Source organism: Colossoma macropomum, unplaced genomic scaffold (assembly GCF_904425465.1).
Source record: "Colossoma macropomum unplaced genomic scaffold, Colossoma_macropomum, whole genome shotgun sequence".
In the NCBI taxonomy this organism is placed as follows: Eukaryota; Metazoa; Chordata; class Actinopteri; order Characiformes; family Serrasalmidae; genus Colossoma; species Colossoma macropomum.
Window position 1 is genome coordinate 6,806,072 of NW_023494803.1, and position 27,049 is coordinate 6,833,120.

General features: G+C 38.5%; 2 protein-coding genes across 5 annotated transcripts in view; both read left to right on the forward strand.

Moving 5' to 3' along the window:
* The window catches only part of clic4 (chloride intracellular channel 4), a 43,654-nt gene extending 40,547 nt beyond the window's left edge, over window positions 1-3,107 (forward strand). The window contains exon 6 of the mRNA XM_036592874.1: window positions 156-3,107. Within this exon, the coding sequence (XP_036448767.1) occupies window positions 156-320 (165 nt within the window). The 3' untranslated portion in view covers window positions 321-3,107. The remainder of the gene's footprint in view (window positions 1-155) is intronic.
* Window positions 3,108-4,956: 1,849 nt separating this feature from the next.
* crybg1a (crystallin beta-gamma domain containing 1a) overlaps window positions 4,957-27,049 on the forward strand; it is a 109,934-nt gene continuing 87,841 nt past the window's right edge. For 3 of the 4 annotated variants that reach the window (XM_036593180.1, XM_036593181.1, XM_036593182.1), the window contains exon 1: window positions 4,957-5,306. In XM_036593180.1, coding sequence (XP_036449073.1) covers window positions 5,047-5,306 — 260 coding nt within the window. In that variant the 5' untranslated portion in view covers window positions 4,957-5,046. Of the gene's footprint in view, window positions 5,307-26,500; window positions 26,615-27,049 lie in introns of those variants that run through there. The other variant, XM_036593183.1, reaches the window with a different exon arrangement.

The window sequence follows — 27,049 nt, forward strand, 5'->3', positions numbered from 1 at the left end:
CAGCGCAACTGGAAGCTATTTAATGCTACTGTTTACTCTTCCACATTAACGAGCACAGTGTGAAAATGGTCTATTGTGAGTTTTTCCTTTTCATTGCCAGTTGCACAGTATGCCTTTGTAACAGTACATCTTTGTTTACTAACTCTCTCTGGTAGGTGGTGGCCAAGAAGTACCGAGGCTTTGAGATCCCTAAAGACATGACCGGTATCTGGAAGTACCTGAGCAATGCGTACACACGCGAAGAGTTCACCAACACCTGCCCCAGCGACAAGGAGATCGAGATCGCCTACGCCGACGTAGCCAAGAGGCTTGTCAAATAATGGAAAAACAGCAACTTCCCCGATTCCCTCAGTGGGACTGAATTCTGTTTTTTTCACAAAAGAGGAAAAAAAACTATGGACTCATTTTTTCCCTTCTCTTGTTTTTCTTTAGATTAAGAACCCCACTGCATGATTTTTCTCGTCCCTTATAAACACTTCTTTAAGATATTGCATTTATTGTCAGTGTAACCCAAAGCGGTTGTTGACAATTTGGTATATCCAAACTTTTGTATCACATTTCTTTTTCTGATATTTGTGTTAATGCAGGAAATGCCACGTACTGGAGATGTAGGAGTTTGTGAGCGTGTCTGAGCTTTATTGGTTCTAGCCATGTTCGTTCAAACACATTCACACCTGACCTTTCTGCTCCCCTCCCCCACCGCGTGTAGCAGCAGAGGAGTGAATTCACCAGCTGTTTCTTCTTGTAAAGATTTATGGAAACATCTTTTCTAGGCTTGCAAAGTGAGCATTTCTGGGTTTTTTTTTTTTTTGCTGTTTTTCTGACCGAGCTTATTTGAACAGTGTTGGAAGCTCCAGTGTTTATTTCTTGAGAGCGCTAGATCGAGCCTCACGCTACCAGACTCCAACATTACATGAAGGTAAAAGTTAAAAAAATAACAACTGTGGGTTGTTATTGGAAGAATGGATTTCTCTTGCTAGGAACATATTACCAAACCTGTTACTTAAACTCCACCCACTGATGAAGGTCTGATGTAAGCCAATCAGAAAATGGACACATTCAAAGAAAGTGATGCAGTTTTCCTAACAGTCAGTGCTTAAGAGTGGCTATTTAACCACTCGGAACCTTTACTGTCCCCACAGGGGTCAAAGCATGAAGGGAATAAACTATGTAGTATCGGATGTGGACCTGTAGTGGACCCGATTTCAGACCTACTTCTTATGAAGTGTCTTTAGTAACTGTACATGGATTATTATAAGGTGGAAGTACAAACGATTGAAGGTGCATTAGTAGTTATAAACTAGTTCTAAAAAGCTGATACTCATACCTTCGGCCAGTGTATTGGTCAAAGCGATTGTGCAGATAGCCAAAACATTATGGTTAATTATGAAACCCGAAAGGGCTCAGTTTTGATTTTGTTATGCTAGGACTTCTAGTTAGTGAATGTATATCGGCTGAAAAAGAAAGACATTTTTAATTTGGACGGAAGTGAACGGTTTCAGTTCCCACGTTTTTTTGCATCATTTTTTAAGCCTGTTTTAAGACTAATTAGATTAGCAGACTTGTACTTTTTGTTTTTCTTGAGCTTTCAGAGACTGACGTGTACATTTTATACATCCATGAATTTGAATGTGGCGGAGTGAAGGCTTTTCCTAGGCTTGTGAGTTTTAATACTAGACAACACCTCTGGCCTTAGTCATTTACTCATGGGCGCAAAACACGATGTCTCATTTAGCCGTGTATTAAATGTGGATAATGGAAGGAAGAAAAAAAGCTAATAAAAAAATAAGAAGGAAATTTTCATTATATTGAAAGTTTAGTTTCATATTCATGGCTTTCAGCAAGGTCTCACCTTCTAAACTTAAAAACACTCTTAAAGATATGAAGGCTGGTTCTAAATTACTGTGAGATGCATTCTCCTACTCCTTCTCAGATGTTGATAAGAACAGTGATTCTCAAACCTGTCCTCAGGGACATCTAGACGGTCCACATCTTGGCTCTGGCCCTATGCATTGAGCAAAAATGTGGACCGTCTGGGGGTCCCCGAGCTCTGGAGTGTCTACAAGTATTCATTCCATCCCTACACAACATCAGCGTTCTTGTTGAATGGAGAATAACCAAGGCATTGTATACAGTGGCCATGCCTGTAGATGCTGCACTAGAAGCAGATCAGGTGTGTTATTTTGCAAAGCAGGATTCCTCAGGTAGTCAGCTTAAAGGAATACTCCAGTGTTTTTCCTGATTGCTCTCTGCTCCATCTGTAACACATCGTTGTTGTCGGTAGAAAACCTTGCCAATTTTTAGTCTGGTTGCATTGACTTACATTAAAAGTAAAGTAGGTTTTTTCCTTCTCTTGTTCGGTTATCATTTTGGAGATGCAAGGTTTTCTTCCGACAACAGCGGATAAACAACTGGTTTATTAACACAGACAGCAATTTCCATGCGTTTTGCTGTGCACACGTACAACAGAAGTCCTTTCTGTTATGTTTTGGAGTATTCCTTTAAGGCAGAGGGAGAGCTACAGAGCTGCACTAACATCCAGTTCAGTGGGGAGAACACTGCACTGGGCAAGGCCACAGTTCTCCAGCAAATGACTTAAGGGATCCTGGTTAGAACAGTAGTTCTCCATCCACTGCTGTCCTCGCTCTATCGATCTCCCTGATCTGGTGCACCTGACTCCTCTCACTAAGGATTTGCTAGGAGTCGATTGACAGCCACTGCTCTAGATCGAATCTCTACCATTGGTTTTCGCTTGCGCTGCAGCTGTACATGAAGGAGGGGAATCAAATGAGTGGCAAAGGACTCGCTTGCTTGTTACCTGTATTGTTACCTTTCTGAATCCTGATTCTCTGAACAGAATCACGTGCCTTCTGAGGATCAGTGTTGCACCATTCTGATTTTGTCTCATTCAGGAAAAGAGGTTCTCTTCTTCCACTGATGTCTAAGAGACCGAATGTCTAAATTTTGTGCCTTTTATTTCCTTTTTTTGTTTGTAGCCTCCATCAGCCTGTGTGTGCACAAAGCGCAGGCTTCACACTGACAATGGAAACGCTGCATGTTTGCCATATGCCACCGCGCTCTCATCAATAAACTGCTGGCAGCTATGACTCATGTGGACTTTATTTATTTTGCGATTAGCTTCTACATAAACATGTCCTGGCTTTAAATGTTAGCACAGGAGAACTAACTGGTTAGAAGAGATGATTTAAATGTTGGCCTACAATGAATCACATTTAATGTTTATGTGAAAACGTACAAGATGGATCAAATGGGGCAGAAATGAACTTCCAAAGCCGCTTTTGCATATTTGTCCACAAGATGGTGCTATAGTGATTTTTTTTATATTTATTTTTTAAACATTGCAGTACTTTTTATTTGGGCTACATAAAACTTAACATATATTTAATCATGTCAATCAGTTGATAAAACACAGCTTTACGAATGTTTTTACATCTTCACTCTTCATTTTGAAGTTTGGACACTGAGCAGCTGTGCTATGATTTAACCAGCTGTCCAAATAATCCTTTCACCAGAGAGCAGCTTAAACCCACTATCAGGCTAAAGTGTTCCGTCTTCAAAGAAATGGTGAAAGTGATACAGTAAAAGTAGCTGCCAAATCAAACAGGTCCAAAAAGTATTCAGAGTGCTTTGAAGTGAAATTCACCATTTTAGAGAAACTTACTGAGTCAGAATTGTTTACAGTGGTGGCGATAGGAACCAGACGTCTGAAGAGTTTAATGCCTCTAACAGCTCCCTCACAGAAAGTTATTACATGAAATGGTTATTAATATGTATATGTATACTTTTTTTTATAATGGGTAAAATAAAAAAACCTTGCTGTCTGCAAAATTACCTCGAGATAATTTTCTCAGGATAATGATCTTGTGGTAATCATCCCGAAATATATAGAGGGAATTTACGCATATTCCCCACTCTGACCTGTAGATGGCGCCAATATGCCATTCAGGCAACATTCCACTCACTGTTACCTCCCCAGGCCCACCGTCCAGTTAGGGGTGCTGGAAGTTGTGATTGGAACTATTCTAATGGAAACTGACCAATATGTAGCACTTTATTTTGAACTCGGTCTCAAATACAAAGACACTGAGGAAGAGTTGCACACATATATCTGAGGTGTGTTTTATTCAAGAGCAGCTACAGCTTTCTGGACAACTTAATGGCTATAGGTGGGTGCATAAAATATAGGCTGGCGTGTCATAAAGAAGACAAGATAATTATCTCGAGATAATTTGAGGGAAAAAAAATCTCAGGTCATTTCACAAGCAGGTTTTTTACCCATTATTAAAAATATTATTATTATTATTATATGATATGTTGTAGTATATCCTATTATATTATGCCCTGAGATGGACTGGCGACTCGTCCAGGGTGTTTCCTGCCTTCTGCCCAGTGACTGCTGGGACAGGCTCCACCTCCCCCTGCGACCCAGAAGGATAAACGGCTTAGAAAATGTGTGTGTGTGTGTATTATATTATTTTATTATTATTTTAACAAATTTCCCAATGTCCTTCAGGGGCTCAATAATTTTATGATTATCAGCATCACATATAAAACTCAAAGACTCATGTAGGTTCACTGGTCGCTTTGGATACTGAATAAAACATGTTTGCGCTGTAGACACGGCTTTTATTTTAGGCGGGATCCATTTAGTCTAAAATGGGAACGTGAGCACCAGCCCAGATGTGGTCACCAACAGAACGGAATAAGACACCAAAAAAGAATTAGGAACTAAATGTGAGGGACTCGAATAGAAGCGAGGGGAAAAAAGATTGATTTAACCTCGAATTTACTCGAGAGGAAGTGAAAGCGCTTTAAAGTACAAGTACAAATCCATCAGAGCAGCCCGAGTGAAAGAGCCCACCTCTGCACAGGATCAGCACTGAGGCGAGCTGAGCAGCAGAGAGTTAACGTTAGTCTACCTGCTGGAGCTGCACTCCACACTCACTCCACACTCTCTCTCACTCACTCTCACTCTCTCTGCTCGGTTCTTACTTTTATAAATATCTGCCTCAAACTCTGAGAACAATGAGCGCGTCCAAAGCGTCCAAACTGAAGAAGCTCTTCGTGAAGTCGAAGTCCCTGGAGAAGGACAGCAGAGACCCGGAGAAGCTCGGGAGTCCGCCGAGTCCGGAGCCTCAGAGCCCGGACGGTCTGCCCACGAGCCCCGCTGAGAAGAAGAAGAGACGGTTCGGCTCATGGAGGAGCAAGAAGAAATCACCCAGAGAGACCAGAGACCCTCTGTTCCTCACCAACACCGACGACTTCGACACAGTATCGAGCCAAATGTGAGTGAAGAGGAAAATTACCTTTATTTGTTTCCAGAAAGGTGGTGTGGTGTTGCTGTAGGTGAGGAAGTTCTCTGTTGTTGGCTTCCACAAACACAGTGTTACAGTGTGAAAGTCTCATGTACAGAAATATAGGTTAGTATATCTTTCAAAGTTTGTTCTCTTATACAGCTCAGTGGGTTTTTTGGACGCTGAAAATGGCACATTCATATGAATTTAGCCTACATGTACATACAGTTCATTACATTTCTCATCAGAAATTTCTGTGGAGCCCCTTGAAGTGACATTGTGTTTATTTTTTAATAAGGCGTGGCCACGAATTACATATTGAGGCCACAAATTATTATATGGAGACCACCGGTTACTAAATTGAGGCCACCAGTTAAGAGAAACTTAACATAATGGCCTCAATATATTAATTCGTAGCAATGCCTTGTTAGAAAATAATCACTGTGTCACCTTAGGGACTCTAAAAAATTCCCATATTCAAAGGAAAAATGTATATTAGAGGGTCATTCCACAGAAATGTCCACTTTTCTATCTCTCCATAGGAGTCACTGGTGTTACTGGTCCTCATTGGTGTTACACTAATAAAGGAAACACCAGAGACATTCTAAATGAAAAATGCGTTTTACAAAATGTCTGCTACATAGCATCAAACCACATGTCGTCAATCATGGAATATCCACTCAAATATGTAATTTAATCCATTTGTATTATATTTTTTCACAACTACCTAAGAATAAAGTAGGTCACACCAGTGACTTCAGCTAAAAGCTTCATATGAAATCATGAGCTAAATGAGAAAATCTCTGATAACTGAAAGACACAGTGGACTCACCGTGTGCTTTTCTTCATAGAGCCTCAGAAAACAGGTAAAAGGAAGTCAAGTGAAGTCATCAGTGTGATTTTTATTTCAAAATAAGAGATTTTTTGTTACGCGGTAACACCAGTGACACGACTCCTGGTGACAATAACTTTCATTATATATTTATAATATTAATTTGTCATTTGTTTTCTTTATGTCATTTAATAATTAATATTTCATATATAGATTATTGCAGTTAAAATGGCAAGAAAATGTGTTTTTACTTCAAAATATGGCCTCACCTTTACACATGACTGTGAGGACGAGCTCTTCTGTGGTGCCTAGAATTCTAGATAATTGATGTAAAAAACAATACTGCTGAATTGAGGCTCAACAAGTTGTAATTGTTAAAATAACGCATTGTTTTATTTTAAAATGTTAATAAATTGTAACACTAACATGTTTTTCAAGTGTAACATATCTGTACACGCTAGGGACACAAAAATGGACGTTTCTGTAGAATGACTCTTAACGTTTTTCCAGAATTTGTTCTGATTTTTGAATTTATGTTTGAAAAATATTTGACTATGAGAAGTGGGTACATTCGTTGTATATGTATCTGTAGTTTTCTTCTGTGTGGCTGCTTCTGCGTCCAAGACTTTAAGGTCTAACACGTGTAGAGTAGAGCTGTAAGAACCTTGTTGGCTTGTAGGTGATAATCTTGTTCCTTGTGTGAAGCCGAAGCCGCCTGTGGGCCCTCAGTCACAAAGGCCAATTTGTTTAATTGGCCTCTACACCTTCACATGCAATCTGAAAGGAATGCTTTGCTTAAAGTGATCATTATCAGGATGAAACTCCTAAGTTCCTCTGCCAAGCTGACTTGACTCAAACCCAGAGTCAGTACACAGAGGCTGTGACAGAACCCCATCATATTCACTCGGTATGACTGAACTCATGCGGGGCCTGATGAGACAAATTGGGTGTGTCGGATCAGGGAAAGTACAAAAACATGCAGTGTCTGGGGGCAATATGATATGATATGGTGATAAATGGTTATGTCATGCTTTTCTGAGTATATGATGGGTATCAACAGTACTTCTAGAGCATAGAACAGCTACATAAAACAAAAACAACCAATGTAGAGCCGCATAGACTGCATAGCATCAAGTAGCTAATTGGATGTCAGTGAATTATGGCATCAATTTATTTTATTTATTTAGTTGTACTGGCTGTGTGATTTTACCACCTGTTCCTTATTAAATGTTTTGCTGTCGCAAACGTTGAATTAAATTATGTGATAAATACCATTATAGTATAATATAGTATTTGCTGAATTCACTACCCATATATAGGTAGTCAATGGGTTTATATATATATATATGTGTGTGTGTGTGTGTGTGTGTGTGTTATATATATATATATATATATATATATATATATATATAGTTTGAGCTTCCCTGGTCAAATTACATGTTATATATGAACCAATAGTCAATACTATTACATATACTTCTTATATTGAATATGTATTCATAATGAGTGTTTTAGTTATTGTGGTATGAAATTGTAGAGTAAAAACTTGCTAATCACACCACAGGAGTGATGTCATAGCTGCTACCCTAGACCTCTTTCATTTCATTTTTTTTATTTGTCCTTTATTTACCCAGGTATGAGACCCACTGAGATAACAAAGCTATTTTTAAAAACGCCAGGCCAAGATCACAAGTCACAAGCTGTGGCAGACAAGCATAGTTAATACAAGCAATATTAACATACTAATCTACGTGTCATTGCTTTCGAGTTAATTTGCATGAATCGAGGACTTAAAACCTTGGATTAAGATTTTAAAGTCACAAAGTAGAGTGATATTTCACAGTAAATTCCATTTTCATCGTAAACTATGTTGCATTTTACAACATAGTTGTAATTATTATTGAAATCATTATGAAGTAAATAATTTAAACCCTGTATTTCATCGAAAATTCTTCAAAGACAACATATCAAATGTTGATAAATGTTGAAAAATATATGCCCATTTTGAATTTGATGCCAACAACACGTTCCAAAAAAGTTGGGGCGGGGGCAACAAAAGGCTGGTAAAGTTGTGTAATGCTAAAAAAGCACCTGGTGGTTGATTGGCAACAGGTCAGTAACATGATTGGGTATAAAAAAGCATCCCAGAGAGGCTTTCAGAAGTAAAGATGAGGAGGAGTTCACCACTCTGTGAAAGACTGCATGATCAAATATCATTGATCAAATCAAGAATAACATTTCTCCACATGAAATAGTGAACAACGTTTGCTTTTCATCATCTACGGTACTTAATAACATTAAAAGATTCTGAGAATCTGGAGAAATCTCTGTATGCAAGGGACAAGGCCAAAAACCAGTATTTGCTGGCCGTGATCTTTGGGCCCTCAGGTAGCACTGCTGTCTGTTAAAAACAGACATGATTCTGTAGTGGAAATCACTGCATGGGCTCAGAAACACTTCTGAAAAACACTGTCTGTGAAAACAGTTCATCACTGCATCCACAAATGCAAGTTAAAATTCTAAAATGCAAAGAAGAAACAATATATAAACAGGATCCATAAATGCTGCCACCTTCTCTGGGCCCAAGCAGTCCAGACCTGTCACCACTGAAAACATTTGCCGCATTATAATCCTATGTTAAGCATGAATGGGAAAACATTTCACTTTCAAAACTACAGCAGTGTCTCCTCAGTTCCCAAACGCTTACAGAGTGTTGTTAAAAGAAGAGGTGATGAAACACAGCGGTAAACATGCCCCCGTCCCAACTTTTTTGGAACATGTTGTTGGCATCAAATTCAAAATGAGCAAATATTTTTATAAGTAAATATTTATCTTTGCAACATACTTTTCATAGCATCTATAAACATAAATCCTACAGTGTCAGAAACCACAAACACAAGTTGATTTGAGATTACTTAACTCAGGGGTTGGGAGCTCCAGTCCTGGAGGTCCGGTGGGCACGCAGTTAGCTTGATGCTAATAGGCGTACATACGTTTCCCTTTCTTGTTAGGAACATTAGTGTTGTAGCTCCAGTGCAAAACTAAAGACACCAACTTTAGACTGTAAATGTGCCTTTGCTGATTGATTTGGGTTATTTATGTAAATCACAAGTTAATTTTTTCTTTAACATGCTGCATGCATTGCGTTACATCATTCATCCGTTTGCATCAGTTTAATGTTACCGAAGCTTCAAGCTATGGGGGTCATGAACATAACCCTGCAGCGGTCTCCTCAAGCAAACCTGTTTGGCTCTGTGTCTTAGTATGGATTTGCAGCATGTTGGAACCTGCAGCATTCTGAATGATTCCCAAACAAAATGAATAGCCAAAAGACTTGATTTGCTCTCAAACACTGTGGTCCTTGGAAATGTGTTCCAATGCTTACATGCTATGATAGGTAAAAACATAAGGAGCATAAGGATTTGCATTTTGATTAATGTATGAACTCGCAATCACTTTTTATCGCCTGTTCTGTTCATTTTATAGACGGCATGTTATGAAACGTTTCTCACAGCCAGCTCGCCGCTCATGTTTTCCATCCAAGAGATCTGGGTTTAGTAACAATATGAGCCTTTATATGCACAAAGAAACATGTTTTCTCCACGAGCTGGAAATGATATTTTCAGTGGAAGATGGTTTTTCCTGAGTTTTGCAACAGCAGAAGTTCTTTTTTAGCCTCACAATGTCACAAGTGTGAACATCAAACCATGTGTAGGACTAATGCTTAGGACTTTTTTGTAGTCTTGAGTTTTCTGACCATACATCACATGATTTACATTTACATTATTTTGTGTCATTTCACACACTGTAACCAGTTAAGAATAGTCACCAACAGCAGTTATTGTTAATAATTTCATTTTGCAGAATTAATAAAATATTAGACTTTGTTCCGCAATATATAAACTCAGTGGAATGCATGAGTGTAGTGATGCATAGCGTGTCATTATTTCTAGTTTACCTGTCATCAGGGCTGAACGATTTGTGGAAAATATCTAATTGCGATTTTTCCGACTAATATTGCATTTTTTTATATATATATAAATTGAGATTCAGGCCTGATTTTTTTTGACCAAGAAGACCAGAATATCCACCTTTTTTGGCTTGAGGCTCGACCCCTGAACGTAGTGTGTCAAACTGCCAGTAAGTTGTGGTTGTGATGTCACAACACATGGAAGTTTGGTTGCCTCTGATTGGTCTAACTCACCTACAGGCATTTCCCAAACTCTTATTAGGTTTCATTTCCCCTCTTAAAACTTAAAACAACGTTTTTGCTAATGTGCACACTTAATATAGATGGTTCTTCAAGGGTTCTTTTGTAAAGCTAATGGTTCTATGTGGAACCATGAACACTCAAAGAACCCTTTGCATGCTTAAATGGTTCTTTGCATAGTAAAATAGTTCTTCAGATTGATGGAGGATGTGTTGTACATGGTTCTATATAGAACCTTTTTGAAAGGAGTTCTCTATAGGACCAAAATTTTCTTCTGTTGTTATAACCCTGACATCAACAAGCAACAAAGGAACAGAAACAACCCTTTTTGCAAATGGATCTGAGTGTTCATGGTTCTGTATTCTGTCTTTACTAAAGGACCATCTTTCTAAGAACTTTGAAGAACTATATTTTTAAGAGTGTCGGCTATAATTAAAAAAAATTTCAGCTCCTGCGATTTGATAATTGCACTGCCTTAAATTGCGATTTCGATATAAAAACGATGAATCTTTCAGCCCTACCTGTCATTGACTTGGCATTTCGAGGCGAAGGTTGAGCCAATATTCGGTACTTTTACCAGGACTGTTAAGGTATTAATATAAAGCCGATACACAGCGAAGGTTGTTTTGAGGTTGTTTCAGGTCTTAAGGTTGTTAAGGAAGCTCTGCCTGTGATAAAATCGCAGTAAAGGCCTCTCATAATAAATTACTAACACCATCATTTTTTTAAATGCTTTTTCCCAGTTTGACCCTGTGACCAATGCATAGTAGTGCAGGCTAAAGGCCAGCTGCTCACACACTGCATGTTGCTAAGATATAACCTGTGATTGTAGCCACCTTGTTTATATGCAGCTTTTAAATGGCATCCATATAATGAAAATAATGGGCCTCATTCACCAACCATTCTTAAGAGCAAATTTCTCTTACGCAGTTTTTACGAACATTCTGACATTCACCAATGCTTTCTTGTTTAGGTTAGGTAAGAACAGAATCTGCGCAACACGTCATGCATCTGACGTAGACTTTTTTAGGACCTTTCTCGAGAACAAATTTAAGAAAAAACTGAGATATTGGTGAATGAGGCCCAATGTTATTGAAAGCAATAAATATATTCTGGTGAAGTTTACTTTGTCTACCCTAGGGCTGAACGATTTGGGGAAAATATCTAATTGCGATTATTCGACTAATATTGTGACTGCAATTTAAATCGCGATATTTTATAAACTGAGATTCAGGCCTGATTTATTTTATCCAAGAAGACCAGAATAACCACCACTTTTTTGGCTTGAGGCTCGACCCCTGAACTGAGTGTGCCAGACTGCCAGTAAGTTGTGGTTGTGGTGTCACAACACATGGAGGTTTGGTTGCCTCTGATTGGTCTAACTCATCTACATCTCTAGTCAAGACAATGGTTCTATACAGAACCATAAACACTCCACAACCCAAGTGAATGCTTAAGAAGTTCGTTGCATGGTAAAATGGTTCTTTAGATTTGTGGAGAATGGGCTGTATATAGTTCTATATAGCACCTTTTGAAAAGGGTTCTACATAGCACCAATAAGTTCTTCTGTTGTTACAAGCTTGATATCGTAACAATAGCAGAACTCTCTTTGGTGCTGTATAGAATCATATACAGCACATTCTCCATCATTCTGAGGAACTATTTCACCATGCAAGGAATGATTTAAGCATGAAAATGGGTCTTTTAGTGTTTATGGTTGTATATAGAACCACTGTCTTTACTGAAGAACCATCTTTTTTTAAGAACCTTGATGATCTTTAAGAGTTTATGCTTTAATTTAAAAAAATTGCAGCTCTTGTGATTTGAACATTGTCTTAAACTGCAATTTCAATATAAAAACGATTAATCTTTCAGCCCCAGTCTACCCATATAGCTAAAACAAAATGCTCTTCTTTTTATATACAGAATATCTTTCAAACAAGACAAATGCAATTAATCATGATTTACTACAAGATATAATGCGATTAATCATGATTTACTACATGATATAATGCAATTAATCATGATAAATCGCTTGACAGTCCTAACTTTTTACACGTTCTTAGTGAATATTGAATATGCAGTGAGATATTCAATATAGAATTAAGATTTCAGTCACTGTGGTATGAAGATGACTAACAAATAACCAAACAATGATTCTAGCATTTCAATACTGGCACCTCGGAACAGTCGGGCACTCGAGTACCCATCCACATCCCTGTTATAAATAGTGCTGCTGATTTGTTGGTCACTGCATGATTCTATAGGTGTTATTACATAGTGATGTCCCGATTATTATTCTAAAAATAGTCCTAATGTAATTATCTTCAGCTGAAATTCCAGTACCGCTGGATGTCAGGCAGTTCGGCCTGCAGAAGCGGCAGGCTGTGGTGCAGAGAGCTCGAGTGGAATGGGGAGAGCCACTCATGGCGCTCCTTCAGACAAAAACATTAGCAGCAAATATGTTGTGTCTGTTGTTGGTCGTGGCGTTTGTCACTAAACCAGTTACTGCACCACCCATTTAGTGTGAAACTCGTTTGTGTTCTCTTTTACAAAGGTAAACAAAAGACCAAGCAGACACTTAAGCGCTTTATTCCTTTCTTTGTTTCTCCCCAGTATTTGAAGGACCACTCTGTCTGAGCACAGGCTCATCTTTGGTGTACTGTAAATGTAATAAGTCAGAAAAGGGCTATCAAACATATGGCCTGCGGCCTGGATATGGCCCGATTATTGTTCTTATCTGGCTCATCAGATTAATTTAGAATCCATGTTCTAATTCAAAATCATCTTGTGGACCGTAATTGACCATTTATAGAATAATGATGGACATGATGCTTTACTAATTACTGCTTAGCAACTGTCTCTAAGCACTTTTTTGCCTGATAAGTGGATGAAAAATCCTCAGAACAAACCTGCATTGAAAACGGCAGAGCGTGGTGGTGTTTCTAATTCATTTCTGAAGCTGAAATAGGTTTGGATTAAGGTGTGTGGAAGACCACTCCCATAGTTTAATGGCAAAATTATCAACAGTTTACTGTTTACAGTTAACTGCATTTGTCAACATTTGTTTTTAGATAAGCTCTATTGATAAATAGCTACTAGAACGATGATAAGATCGCATAGCTAGCTTAGTTAGCCTTCTTTGGCTTATTAATCTAATGTTGCCAATAGTTCTGTGTCATGTGATTAAAATATTCTGTTTGAAGATAAATATTAATGTCTATGTATGCAATTCTTTGCATTCTTTTATCAGCATATAGCAGATTTTAGTCTGACTTTTTAATGTTTTCTTTGTCAGTTAATTTTCTCATTGAGAATAAACACTGATGTAAATAATGATTAACACGTTTATAAGGATGTTAAAGCATTTTTGGCCTAAAAACTCATTTTTTGATGCTGGACTAAGTGTAATGTGGCCTGTTACCTAAAATGAATTTGACACCTCTGGGTTAGAGCCACACCAATATATCAGAACACAGTTTGGATCAGTAAGCACTGATTTGTTTTGTCAGAGGAATTATGAAGTTCAGCTGATTTGTGACTTACACCGATCAGGCATAACATTATGACTACCTCCTTGTTTCTACGCTCATTGTCCATTTTATCAGCTCCACTTACTATATAGGTGCACTTTGTAGTTCTACAGTTACAGACTGTAGTCCATCTGTTTCTCTGCATACTTTGATAGCCCCCTTTTACCTTGTTCTTCAGTGGTCAGGACCCCCTTGGACCGTCACAGAACAGGCACTATTTGGGTGGTGGATCATTCTCAGCACTGCAGTAACACTGACATGGTGGTGGTGTGTTAGTGTGTGTTGCGCTGGTCTGAGTGGATCAGACACAGCAGTGCTGCTGAAGTTTTTAAACACTGTGTCCATTCACTGTCCACTCTATTAGACACCCCTACCTTGTCAGTCCACCTTGTAGATGTAAAGTCAGAGATGATAGCTCATCTGCTGCTGCACAGTTTGTGTTGGTCATCCTCTAGTCCTTCATCAGTGGTCACAGGACGCTGTTAGCTGGATATTTTTGGTTGGTGGACTATTCTCAGTCCAGCAGCAACGTTGAGGTGTTTAAAAACTCGAGCAGCACTGCTGTGTCTGATCCACTTAGACCAGCACAACACACACTAACACACCACCACCACGTCAGTGTTACTGCAGTGCTGAGAATGATCCACCACCCAAATAGTAACTGCTCTGTGAGGGTCCATGGGAGTCCTGACCACTGAAGAACAGGGTAAAAGAAGGCTAACAAAGTATGCAGAGAAACAGATGGACTACAGTCTGTAACTGTAGAACTACAAAGTGCACCTATATAGTAAGTGGAGCTGATAAAATGGACAATGAGCGTAGAAACAAGGAGGTGGTCATAATGTTATGCCTGATTGGTGTACATTGTTTGCTTATTCAAAAAATGTAGCTCGATTTTTGGCTTTGCTAGATCACATTCTTTACATATCAGTACTGATACCAATATCAGTATCAATACTCAAGGGTTTCGATGGGGAAATAGTGACTTACATAAGTTAAGCTACACAGAGCTGTAATGTTGAACATATCATGTTTCCTTAATTGTTATGTTCAAGTAATTTGACAAACAAAAGGTCAGACAGATACAGTTACATAAAATATGCATAAGTAACTCAACCATCAAATTTCAGACAGATACTGTAACATAATATGTAATGTCATTGAAGACCTAATAGCACTGGTAATCTGTACAAGCACAAATACAAAACTCTAGACTTTGGAGTACAAGACTGCAGAAACCAAAACTCCAGGATTACTGTGACTTAGAGCATTACAGACAGAGAGCGTGGTGAATACATATGACTGCTATCAGAGCAAAACCTTGTATCTCCAAAATGGTAACTTTACAGGAGAAGCAGAAAACATACTTTACTTTTAATGCAAGTCAGTGTAATCAGTTTTTCCAAGTATTTTGGACTATGTATTTTCATCCATTCATCATGAAATTAACACACATTGAGTGTGTTTATATGCACTCAATAATCCAATCTAGAAATCCGATAAAGAGAGCTGGATTTTAGCTCAGTAATCAGATTTCTCAGTGCACGTAAACTCTTACTCTGATTTCTTTCGGATTTCTCAGTCTGAGGATGTGCGAAAACAGACGGCGGTACCGGAAATGAGCAAGCAGCATCGCCACGAAACGCAGCAAAACACTTTTGGAGCGACGCTGAAACCAAACACAAAATGAAGGATTTGAATATTTTTCATATTCTAGATGATGTATGTTCATATTTTCAGATAAAGTGGTTTAAACGTGCAATGAAGTTTGAGTTTACGTTACGTTTACGTCACGTCTTCTTCTGTGAGTTTATTGGCTGGTTGCAAAGCAGAAATCCGATTACTGTCTGACTCCTGTAGACCCGGAGTTTCCCATTATCAGATTACTCAAGAGCATGTAAACGTGTTGATCGGATTAAGATTTTCACTTAGAAAATCAACAATATGTAATTTCAATATGTAATATGTTTTAGGAGAAACTTCCACATCCTAATGCAATGTAGTTCAGAGATTTCTCAGAATCAGTAGCTTCTCTGAGCAGAAGTACTTATTTGTTTAAGATAGTCTCTCGCCCTTAACTTTATTAAATGTGGCAACTTCATTTGAAACACCTACCTTGTACTTCCACTCACTGGCCACTTTATTAGAAACACCTACCTTGTGCTTCCACTCACTGGCCACTTTATTAGAAACACCTACCTTGTAATTCCACTCAGCTGCCATCCAGCCCGTTCATCATTGCTCAGTTTCTAACCACAGGGCCGCTAATGTCCAGATATTGGTTGTGGATACTAGGGTGGTGGATTGTTCTCAGCACAGCAGTGATACTGATATGGTCATGTGTGTGGTGCTGGACACACATCAGTGTCAATGCTGGGTTAAGAGAGGATCACCACCTAAAACAATCGAGGCAAGAGCAGCTCTGTGGTGACCGTTGATGAAGGACTAGAGGATGGCTGAGACAAACTGTGCATCAACAGATGAGTTGAACACCAGCAAAGTGTAGCTACAAGCTAGGGGTTTCTAATAAAGTGACCGGCGAGTGGAACTAACCATTCATTACTGTGTCAAATGCAAAGATTTACAGAGTACAGCTTTGAAAAGCAGGTTGTTGCAAAATGGCACCTGTTACTGAATGCCGACCCCGTCTTTGGTTTGCTCTGGGATTTGCTCCCCAAACATGAACCGTGGCAGGTCTCAAAAGAGCTCTGGGCTAAATAGCATGAGTTGAGGGTGTGTATGTGTGTGTGCAGGCAGCAATCTGTGTAATGTATAGACTCAGCAGAATTTGCAGCGGCTTACTCCATTTCACAGTTACAGGTATACAGGAATTTATGACATGCATGGAGAAAATTTGCATAGACCTCAAATCTGAAGCCTGACTTAGAGGACTGGTTTCACTAGCATGAGTCTAGAGCAAAGTTTAATCTGTGTCCGAGAAACCTGCTCATATAGATCATACACGACAGAGGCACAGCTGAGAGTGAACCACAGTGTAATGTAAAGGGTTACAGCAAACAGTGATATGACAACCGGCAAGAAACAAGGGCTGTAGTGCTGTAGTGCTGTTATTAGTAATATTACGGCATCATAATAAGTTTGCTAATAAAGATAATGAACTCCTGAGTGTTGCTATTCTATGCTAAAAGAATTACAAACCTAACTTTGCTTGTTTTAATTGGTCTGTTTTGTTCTGTTTTCATCTCACAACATTACATCAAAGGGAACTTTATGCAGTACTGTAAAGTAGAGGTGGGCAATATGATGATATTTTATCGTTATTTCGATAAATTTTGTTATTTTTTCAAAATGATATGCTGTTCATGGATATCGCCAGTTCTTAAAGAACATTGACTGGCTGCATATTTCCTAAAAAAGAGAGCACAATTAGTGCTGTTTAATTAGATTTAGTGCAGCACAGTATGTGAAATGTTGAAAGTAATTGAAATGAAAAAAATCATTTTTAAATGTGGTACCGTGAGTGCAAATTTGCCTCCTGTAGTCATTCTACAATATTACAGATAGTGAGATGTTCCAGTTTAAAACTAGAAAAACGTTTTTTAGCACAATTTTTTTTTTGCGCAATGCATTCTGGGTATTGTAGTCAGAGAACATTGATGAAAAAACACAAAAAGGATAGTAAATCAAACCAATGAGGTTGAGGGATGCAGTGCTGCACTACAGAATATAGCATAATGTAATTAAATGCATGTATTAAATTCCAGTTTTAGGTCCGAATGAATACTTAAGAATACAGAAGCCTTATAGCTCCAGTGCAAAACTACAGAAGCAGGTTTCAGATTCCAAACATGTCTTGACTGACCGTATGACTGACTATATTTGAAATAAGGTGAAAAAATGTGTAAACTAGACTTTTTCACCAAACTCTATTTCTCTAGGAAAAACTTTCATGAGAGTTTTTCATCATGTGACCTCCGAATATAGAATTAAACCGAGATTTCAAGTGAATATGATGTATTTGTGGCATTGAGCTTGAGCTGCTCATCTGGAGATTGTGACACAGTTTGCACAGTGTGTTTTATGAACCATTGTGAAAAAGTGGATTAGATCAATATTCCCTATTGTGTGCGTCTGAAAGAGACATTCATGCTCAAAAAACATGCAAATCTTGCGACAGCCATAGGAAAAGACTATCTGAGAATTTCACATGTGCCGATAATCAATAATAAAGTACACTAAAGTACACTGTGCTAATCAACTGGCAAGATATTGCTTTGGACACAAATACATGTTTCAATACAGTTTCCCCAGAGATTTTTAGAGGGGTCCTATTACGCTCTCACATTGTAATCTCATGCTTTATTTGATGTTTGTACAGCTGTTCTAGTGTGTTACCTTCACAGCCCACGGTAAAGGCTTGAATGCTATCGTTTCATTATTAAAATGCTGTTTACTGCAGGGGTCCTGAACTTTTTCATGCCCACTTGTGGAGGTACTGTTTGTTCTGAGAGCCACCAAATATTTTAAGAACACTGTAAGTCTCTTTCAGTCCACTTTTACTCATTGTTAATGTTCTTTCCACCAACAAGCACAATAGAATACCATGATAAAACAATGATGCATGCGCAGGCTGTTATACTTTTTTTTTGTTCTGTATTTAGATGTGTTCCATTCAACTGCAACATTCAGTATGAAAACATTAATACATTTTATTAACGTTTTGTTTGTCTTTTTAAAATCTATTCTGGTCTGAGTTGTCAGCAGGATTAGTAGACTACCCAGCTCTGCTCTCTGATCACCACAGCTTTCAGAATAACAGTTTTACTGGTGCATTGCTGGGAGATAACCAGTCAAATGGGAGTATTTTTTATGTGTTTTTGTTGTATGTAGCTTGTGGCAAGCAGCAAAAAGTTGTCTTGAAGGTGTAAAAGGCTGTGTTGTTAATACAGGAGTACTTTGCATGTTGCAGCGGTTTGTTATAGAAGTGGCTTTGACTTGAGATCTAATCATTGATTTTAGCTCTGCTCTCATTGAAAAGCCAAAAAATATAAAAGTATGCTCTGCCCTGTGATGGACTGGCGACCTGTCCAGGGTGTTTCCTGTCTTCCACCCAATGAGCGCTTCCTCGCGGCCCACTCATACTCCCCTTATACTTCAGCCCACCAGTGGGTCGTGACCTACAACTTGAAACCACTGTTTGGACCAAGGGTCCACCACCTGGTTGAAAAACAAAAACATCTTGGGGAAACCCAAGTGGGGAAGTTTTTCAGAGATTTGCAGGGATATTTTTCCACACTTCCAAGTTCAGCTTTACAGGTTGGTTGCACTTTCTGTTTCTCACGATCCAAGTAATCCAAACACATTCAGTGATGTTGAGGTCTGGAGTCTTGAGGTCTATTTCCTTTTCTCAGTGAGGTTCTTTTTAACAGCTACACATTCTTTCAGACCCACAGCGCTGAGTCGTCTTCTCACAGTGGAAGGATGGTGTTTCTACCTGTGGATGCTTTCAGATCTGAAGCAGCTTGATTTTCTCCTCTCTCTCAAAGATGGAAGCTTTAAGTGCTGTTTATCTGATGGGGGCAGTTTTGGTGTCTACCAGGTCTTCCGGGTGGTTGTTAGGAGCCCCATTTTCTCTCTTTTAATTTTTTAATTCCATTTTTGTTTTTTTTTTTCATCCTTTGCAGGTTGACTTATAACTAATCTCTTTAGAATTAGTAATTTATACTCTTAAATGGTTCTTAAAGTCTTCTTTAAAGAAAATGGTTCTATATAGAACACTCAAAGACCCCGTTGCATGATTAAACAGTTCTTTGCTTGGTGAAATGGTTCTTCAGATGGAGAATGTGTTGTATATGGTTCAATACAGAACCTTTTTTAAAAGGGCCCTATATAGCACCATAAAGGTTCTTCTATTGTTAAAAGCTTGACAATCCTTTTTTGGTGCCATATAGAACCCTTTCATGATGCAAAGAATCCATGCAAAGGGTTGTTTGACTGTTCATGGTTCCATATAGAACAATTTTCTTTGGTTCTTTTGAAAGGCTAAGGGCTTTAAATAAATAAATAATAATTTTCCCAGTACTGTATTATCTTATACATGCATTGTTTTTCTCAGTGCAATACTGTGACAGTATCATAAATTGTGATAACAGGATAATTATCGCGATATTAAAGTCTGATATTGGCACATTCCTAGTGAGAATGCCGACACTTTCACTTCTCAAACACATTCATTCTTGGTGAAAACCTTGATTTTCTTCTTTAATAAACTTGTTTGCTCTTTCCTGTTGAAAGTTTCATGCCTGAATGAAACAGACAGCTGAAAGACGAAAATATGGCTGTGCTTGACTAAATAAGCAGGACGGTTGAAATTGCCTGGGGTCAGGGCGTGTGTGTGGGGGAAGGGGGGGTGGCTGAAGCGCAGCCTAGCGTCTTCATGATAACACCTCTGGAAACTTGCCAAGGGTATTGGAGTCAGGAGGCTAGCTTGCTCAATTGCTAATTGAAGTAGGTAGTGTGGTAATATGTGTAATGACGTTCATGGCCATGAGCACATTAGTGAAACATAATCACAATGTGTCATGTTTAAAGTAACAGTTTGGAAAAAGTAGAACGTACACGTTTACCTCTCTTACTCCAAACACAGCCAAGCCATGTTTGCTGTCTGAAGCTGCCCTGGAGCTACTAGGCTAATGTAGCTAACAAGAAATGGAGGCTTGTTACCTCACCAGTTAGCATGTTATCTCTAAAAATAGCACTAAAAACCTGTTTTTGTAGGTTAACAGTAGCATACTGTTCTGAAATGTCCCTTCAGTTTTAAGAGGAACCACATTTAACTACTGACAAAAACTAAACACTTTATTTCACACAAAATAAATAGCAAAAACAGAACTGAACAACATATAGATGACCTTATGGCACGTACGAGGTATGTGTGAGGATGCATCACTGTCACGCAAAAATAGTGATAAAAATGTTTAAAAAATTTTTTTAAAAAGTCCTGACGCTGTTTTTGCTTTCGCACTTGAGCTACAAAACTAACATAGATAAGAAGTGATGATGGCTTGTTACCTCACTAATTAGCAAGTTAGCTCTAAACGTGGACACATTTTATAGCTAAAGCTTAAACAAAACTGGCTCTTTATTCTACATAAACACAGTTTCCTGCTCAGCCGTTTCAGCCGTTTCTTATACTATAACAGGCTGGTGCTGATGTGTAGGAGAGACAGGGAGACCGAGTGTTTCTTTATGGGTGAATCGATATGAAAGTGTAACTCCACCAAATCACCTCCTCACTAATTAGCAAGTTAGCTCTAAAAGTGGACACATTTTATAGCTAAAGCTATAATAGTTAGCTTTAGTGGCTGTAGCTAATCCAGTTACAACAGCTAGTAGTATGTCTCATGCATTTGTCTAAGACACTCGCATTTGGAAATAAGATAAACATTAGTCATTCACACTGTCAGAAGCATCTGATGCAGACGACTGAGGGACGCAAATGGTACAAGAAACAACAGAAGTGCAGCAAGCGGGCCGGTGGCTAAAGGCTAAGCTCAAGAGACCAGCAGTTTCTTCCTTATGTCTCTCTAATGTTCGCTCCTTTGATAATAAACTGAACTAACATTACCTAAGACTGCAACTGACTACACAGCAGGAGATGAGGGATTGTTGACTCTGCCAGGCAGCTAAATGGGCTAACTTTATCATGTTTTACAGTGTGCTTAACGTGTTTTCTGTGTACATTGCATTTTCTGCACTTATTTGAGGCAAAACAGTTACCTTTAGACCAGTATGTGGAATGAACCGGCATATCGCCCAGTACTGTTTTATAGAGAACAGTATGTCATACAGTGTTCAAAAACCTAATATCGTACTGAGAAAAGGCACAGACATGCATTCCATGCTGGTCTAAGCTGGTCTATGCTGCTTTATGGTGGTCTAGTCCTGGTTTAGTTGGTTTAGCACACTCCAAAACACAAGATATACTGGTTTTGCTGGTGATCAGACATGCTGGCCTGTGCTGTATTTTTTCTAGCAGGGTAAGCAAGTCAGTCTGCTTGAGGTTACTTAACAGCTTGACATGATTAGAGGCAAGCGTGTGATTATATTGGCATGCAGTTTGCTGAGGGTAATTATACAGAACTATTCCTTTTATTTTCTATATCCTTGCATACAAGGGAGGGCTGATCCCAGATCAGCATTCATCTAGCTGAGAAGTAGCTTGATAAAGCTTCCCTTCTAAAAAATTCAATGATCTAGTCATATTGTTTATATATATATATATATATATATATAGTCAATGGTTCCAGCTCATCCGTGATTGTAGCCTCTTGCTCTTGCCCTTGTTCCTACATCTCGTGGATTTTTTTTACAGTGGAGGCTCTAGAGCGCATTGGCGTTTCTGGTCACAGAAGGCCTGGTAGGGCACAAAAAACTGTAGGGGCAGCAGCCGACTGATCAGCTACACACAAACCTGGTCCAAACCAAACTCAAACGCACTCCATCAATGAAATCTCAAATTCACAAATTAACGTAATGTGGTGCAGTAGATAGTTGAGACAGGTCGGAGACTAGAGACAGAAATATGAGTGATATGATAACAACATTAAATCTCAGAAAACTTGGTTATACAGCATCACATTACAAAGTTATCTATCAGTAAACGATCACTGTGGTCTGCAACTACATATCCAAAGCAACATATCAGAGCAGAGAAACACACTGCTTTCCAGGCATTATGAATAACACACCTTGTAATAATGCAGAATGACTCACCAGTGACGTTCACTGCTCGGACAGTAAAGATGCACGATGTTCTTTCATCTGGGCAAACTTGTCACAAACTTTTCTCTCAAAGTCCACCAATCCATGAATTAATTAAATTGATAGCATAGCAAGGGCAGGCAAGGAAAGCAAAAGAGTGTTTTAGCTACACTGACAGTTAGCCACATTTTTCTCTTGAACCTCTCTGGATTAAAAAAGAGGGTTTGTTTTTTTCCAGGCTGAATGATGTTGAAATCCTCTGGCTGGTGTGTCCCAAATGTTTAATCTCTAATTTCTGCTCTAATAGCCGGATACCAAATTTAACTTTCATTACATATTCAACTTGACTGATTATATTGCCTTGCTATTATGAGTGGCTACCACAACTGATCAGGAACTATGGCTAGCTGCGTAGCAAAATGGCCACACTGTAAACGATGTTTACTAAACGTCTGGACGTATGTAAAATTATTATTTTTTTATTGGCTGCTCTCAGCATGGGGCCAATGTGATCGGGCCCCACAGCTGGTTATTGAAAGTATGTTAAACATGCGTAGAGTGTTTTTAACTGCTCATTTGGTTAGACGGATGCTGACGGGCTGCATGCTCACCAAATGAAGACTGCTAGGAGAAATAGGTAGCCTACTAGCATTTACACAACAGGTACAGGAACATATTTGGAATGTATCGGACTGAATTATTGATTATGTCGCTCCACAGCGACATCTGGTGGGGCAGAAATTTCTCTTGCTGTTTCTTTTGTTAGTTTGCTGCTCATTGATTTATCCCTAGGTCTCCTTCAAGGACTCTCCAGAGTAGTCTGCTAAAGATGATGAAGATATGGCTTTAAAAGACATTAAAAAATCTTTTAAAAGCTGTTTTTGAACCAAAGGGCTACACTCATGGATTCTATCCTAGTAACATAGGGCTGGGTTTCAGCCTCACTACTACAGGTGTTTTGAAGCGTCTATGAACTATGAATGCCCTAATATATATATTTTTCTTCACAGCTGTGGCTCTAGGTGTATATTGTTCTTTTGCACTGTTGACAGTTGGTTTCATTAAAACAGAAAAAATGGTCATTCAAAATAGAGCAGACACAGAAATGGTACCCTAATAAACAGGCCAGTTGCTAATGAGACTTTGGTGGTTTACCTGTCGACAGACCTGGATATGCAAAACAAAGCAACGTTTCCTCAAATTAGCCATTGATACGATCTGCTCTGCTGGATGAAGCTGTGTATAAATCACATTAAAGATGCTTCTGTGCCTGTTGAATATAAAAAGTGCTTTGTGTTTCTGTTAATCCTTTGGCATCTGTAACTTCAATGTATTTGCAGTTGCACCACCACATCTGGCACAGTTAAACCACACAAAGCAATTTGACCACTGCTTTTCATAGCTTTGTTTTGCACTGGGCTTGCCAAGGTAACAGGGGAAAATAAGCAGCAGCCGTTCAGATGCCAAGTCTGTATTGGTTCTCTTTGCATGCTTCTGATGTGTGTTTTCACTATTGCTTAAGAGGGAGATTGTGGATAATGCCAACCTGAGCTAACATGTTGCAATTCAGAGAAATCGAGTCAATAAGTTTCTGCACATTTTTTTCTTGAAGGCCTGTATGAGCTTTTTTACACTGGTTTTACTGGAGATCTGCAGTTGATTAAGCTTTTATATAGTTTATTACAACATATTACCTGTCCAGCAGATCCAAAGGTTTGGAATCATTGTCCTTTCAATATTATAAAACTGATGTTGTTGCAGATACATGAATAAAATGCTTCTATGAAGCTACTCTAACTTCCAGGATTAAGGTGAAGATGTTTGGAGTGAAGTGCTCTAATCTAGAGATACGTAACAGAGTCAGAACTGTTCACAGTGGTGGTGATAGGAACCAGACGTCTGAAGAGTTTAATGCCTCTAAAAGCTCCCTCATAGAAAGTTATTACATGAAGTGGTTATGAATACACTGTCTGATGTGGAGAGGTACACGCAGAGTGTTGTGAGACAGAATAGTCCAGTAAGGAAATTTATTTTTTCAGATTTACCACTGTTTTACTGTTAATCAACACTACATATAAACACTCAGAAGACACGTGTAGGTTCACTGGTGGTTTTGAATAGTAAATAAACTGACTATATTTGCATAGTAAACATCACAACCCCAGTTCCTATCATCACCACTCTGAGGAAATCAGGTCGATAGGTTTCTGCACAATTTCATGTCAAACCACTCTGAATAACTTTGTTTACTTCTCAACAATTAAGTTATGCATTTAAAAATCGATGTAGTTGCCATTTTAATATCCAGAGAGACGGGTGTTTCAAAAGTGATGATCCAAATAACTTCACAAGAAATGATTACCTATAGATCATTACAGTATACTGTTTATTGTTTTTTAACTTCTGGTTTTTTTCCAGAATACTTAAAATATTGAATAAAATATCTAAAAATACCTTCTGCTGTCTAGTTTGTGAAGTTTCAGTCTATACTGTGTACGTGTTATTGAATTAAATAACAACAATTATCAAGATAACAAGTGATTCCAAACTTTTGATCTATAGTACATAGGATTGTGTGAAAGTCAGAGAGCACTCTTCATTTATTTAATTTATTAACAGCCAAGTTATCAATTTTTCAGCATCACAAAAAAGACGGAAAACATATTTATCAGAAAATTACACATAAAATGACACAGATGCCAAACATCTAAACATAATATAATTTTTTCAGTATTTAGTGTGTCCACTTTTTACCTTTATTCTTTACCGGAGACTCGCTTTCGGTTTCTACAAGAAATCTGCAGGGATATTTTTCCACACCTCTAAAGTTCAGTCTTAGGAGTTGGTTGCATTTTCTGCTTCTCACGATCCAAATAATCCCAAACACATTCAGTGATGTTGAGGTCTGGACTCTGGGGTGGTCAGTCCATTGTTCTGAGATCAACAGCAGCTTCTTTGTTTGTTCTTTTTATTCTGTATTTTTTTCTCAGTAAGAGCTTCTTGACAGCTACACATCCTTTCAGACCCATAGCGCTGAGTCGTCTTCTCACAGTGGCAGGATGGACAGAAACACTTGTGGATGTTTTCAGATCTGAAGCAGCTTGATTTTCTCCTCTCTCTCAAAGATGAAATCTTTAAATGCTGTTTATCTGATGGGGGCAGTGTTGGTGGTCTACCAGGTCTTGCCAGTGGTTGTCAGAGGGCCTATTTTCTCTGTATCTTTTATTCAAATGGATTATCTTACATCTAATCTCCTCAGAAGTATCTCCTAAAAAATGAATAGCTTGTACTTAATGGCATGACTGTAAATGTACTTTTGCACAGTACTTTACATTATGAAATATGACCCCTCCCACAATGTGAGCACATGGCTTTGGCTGTTTTAGGATCTATTCTGTGCACTTTTGCATGTTTAATACTATTACTGAACGCCAGCAACGTACAGTGTCTTCGTTTTGTTGTTTTTCCTAAAACCTTGAAGTGAAGCCCTTGAAAAAGCTCTTTGTCCTTCATCAGGCTTTCTGCTCTCTGCATGTTCCCATATGCAGCGAGCGTGTCATGCTAATGGAATGCACTTACTGTTAGTTTGAGAAATGACCTTCTTCACAAGACTTATCAGAGACTTATCTGAACAAAGATTTAACGCTCAAACAATCCCTTTCGAGTGCTTATTTTATAGCCTTTTTATTGGCATAAAAAATCAGTTTAGTCTACTGTTCTGGACGTAAATTAGGCCTAGCTGTGGATTAAATTACAGTGTCAGTTGCAAGTCGGGTGTAGTTTGGGACTAGACTTACAGTGTCTGCAACTGGGTATCTGGAAAATGGCCCATTGTTGCTTTTCTCCGCCTCAAACTGGAATCTTTTCCATTGGGCCACTGTGGTAGGGTACTGTTATGTAATTGCATGAAACCGCTGCAGCTGTAAGGGCACCAGAGAGCCCTTACAGAGCAGAGCAATAAAAACCTCATGTTCAGAGACTTCGTGAGAACTACTAAGAGGTAGGGCAGGACAACATGCCTAAAGTTATTCTGATATTATAATGATATTTCTCATGAGCGATTCTGTCAGATTACTTCTCTTGACAGCTTTCTAAAAAATATATTTATTCACTTTATCTTTCTTTATTTTTATCTTTTTATCTTTCTATCTGTTTTATTCTTCTGTCATTTACACTTGTCCTGTTTGGGTACTTTTGTGAGTTGACCAACTGTGCTTAAAAAGTGCTACACAAATTATTATTATTATTATTATTATTACTATTATTATCATTATTATTATTATTTCAGTGGAAAGACGTTCCAGAATATGCTATGACCAAACTTTGTGAGTTTATTGTCAGTTGAATACTAAAATCATGCGTACAGGATTTGGGTCACTGTGATGTCTTAAAAATAATGGATCCTCAAGGGTTCTTTAGTTAAGACAATGGTTCA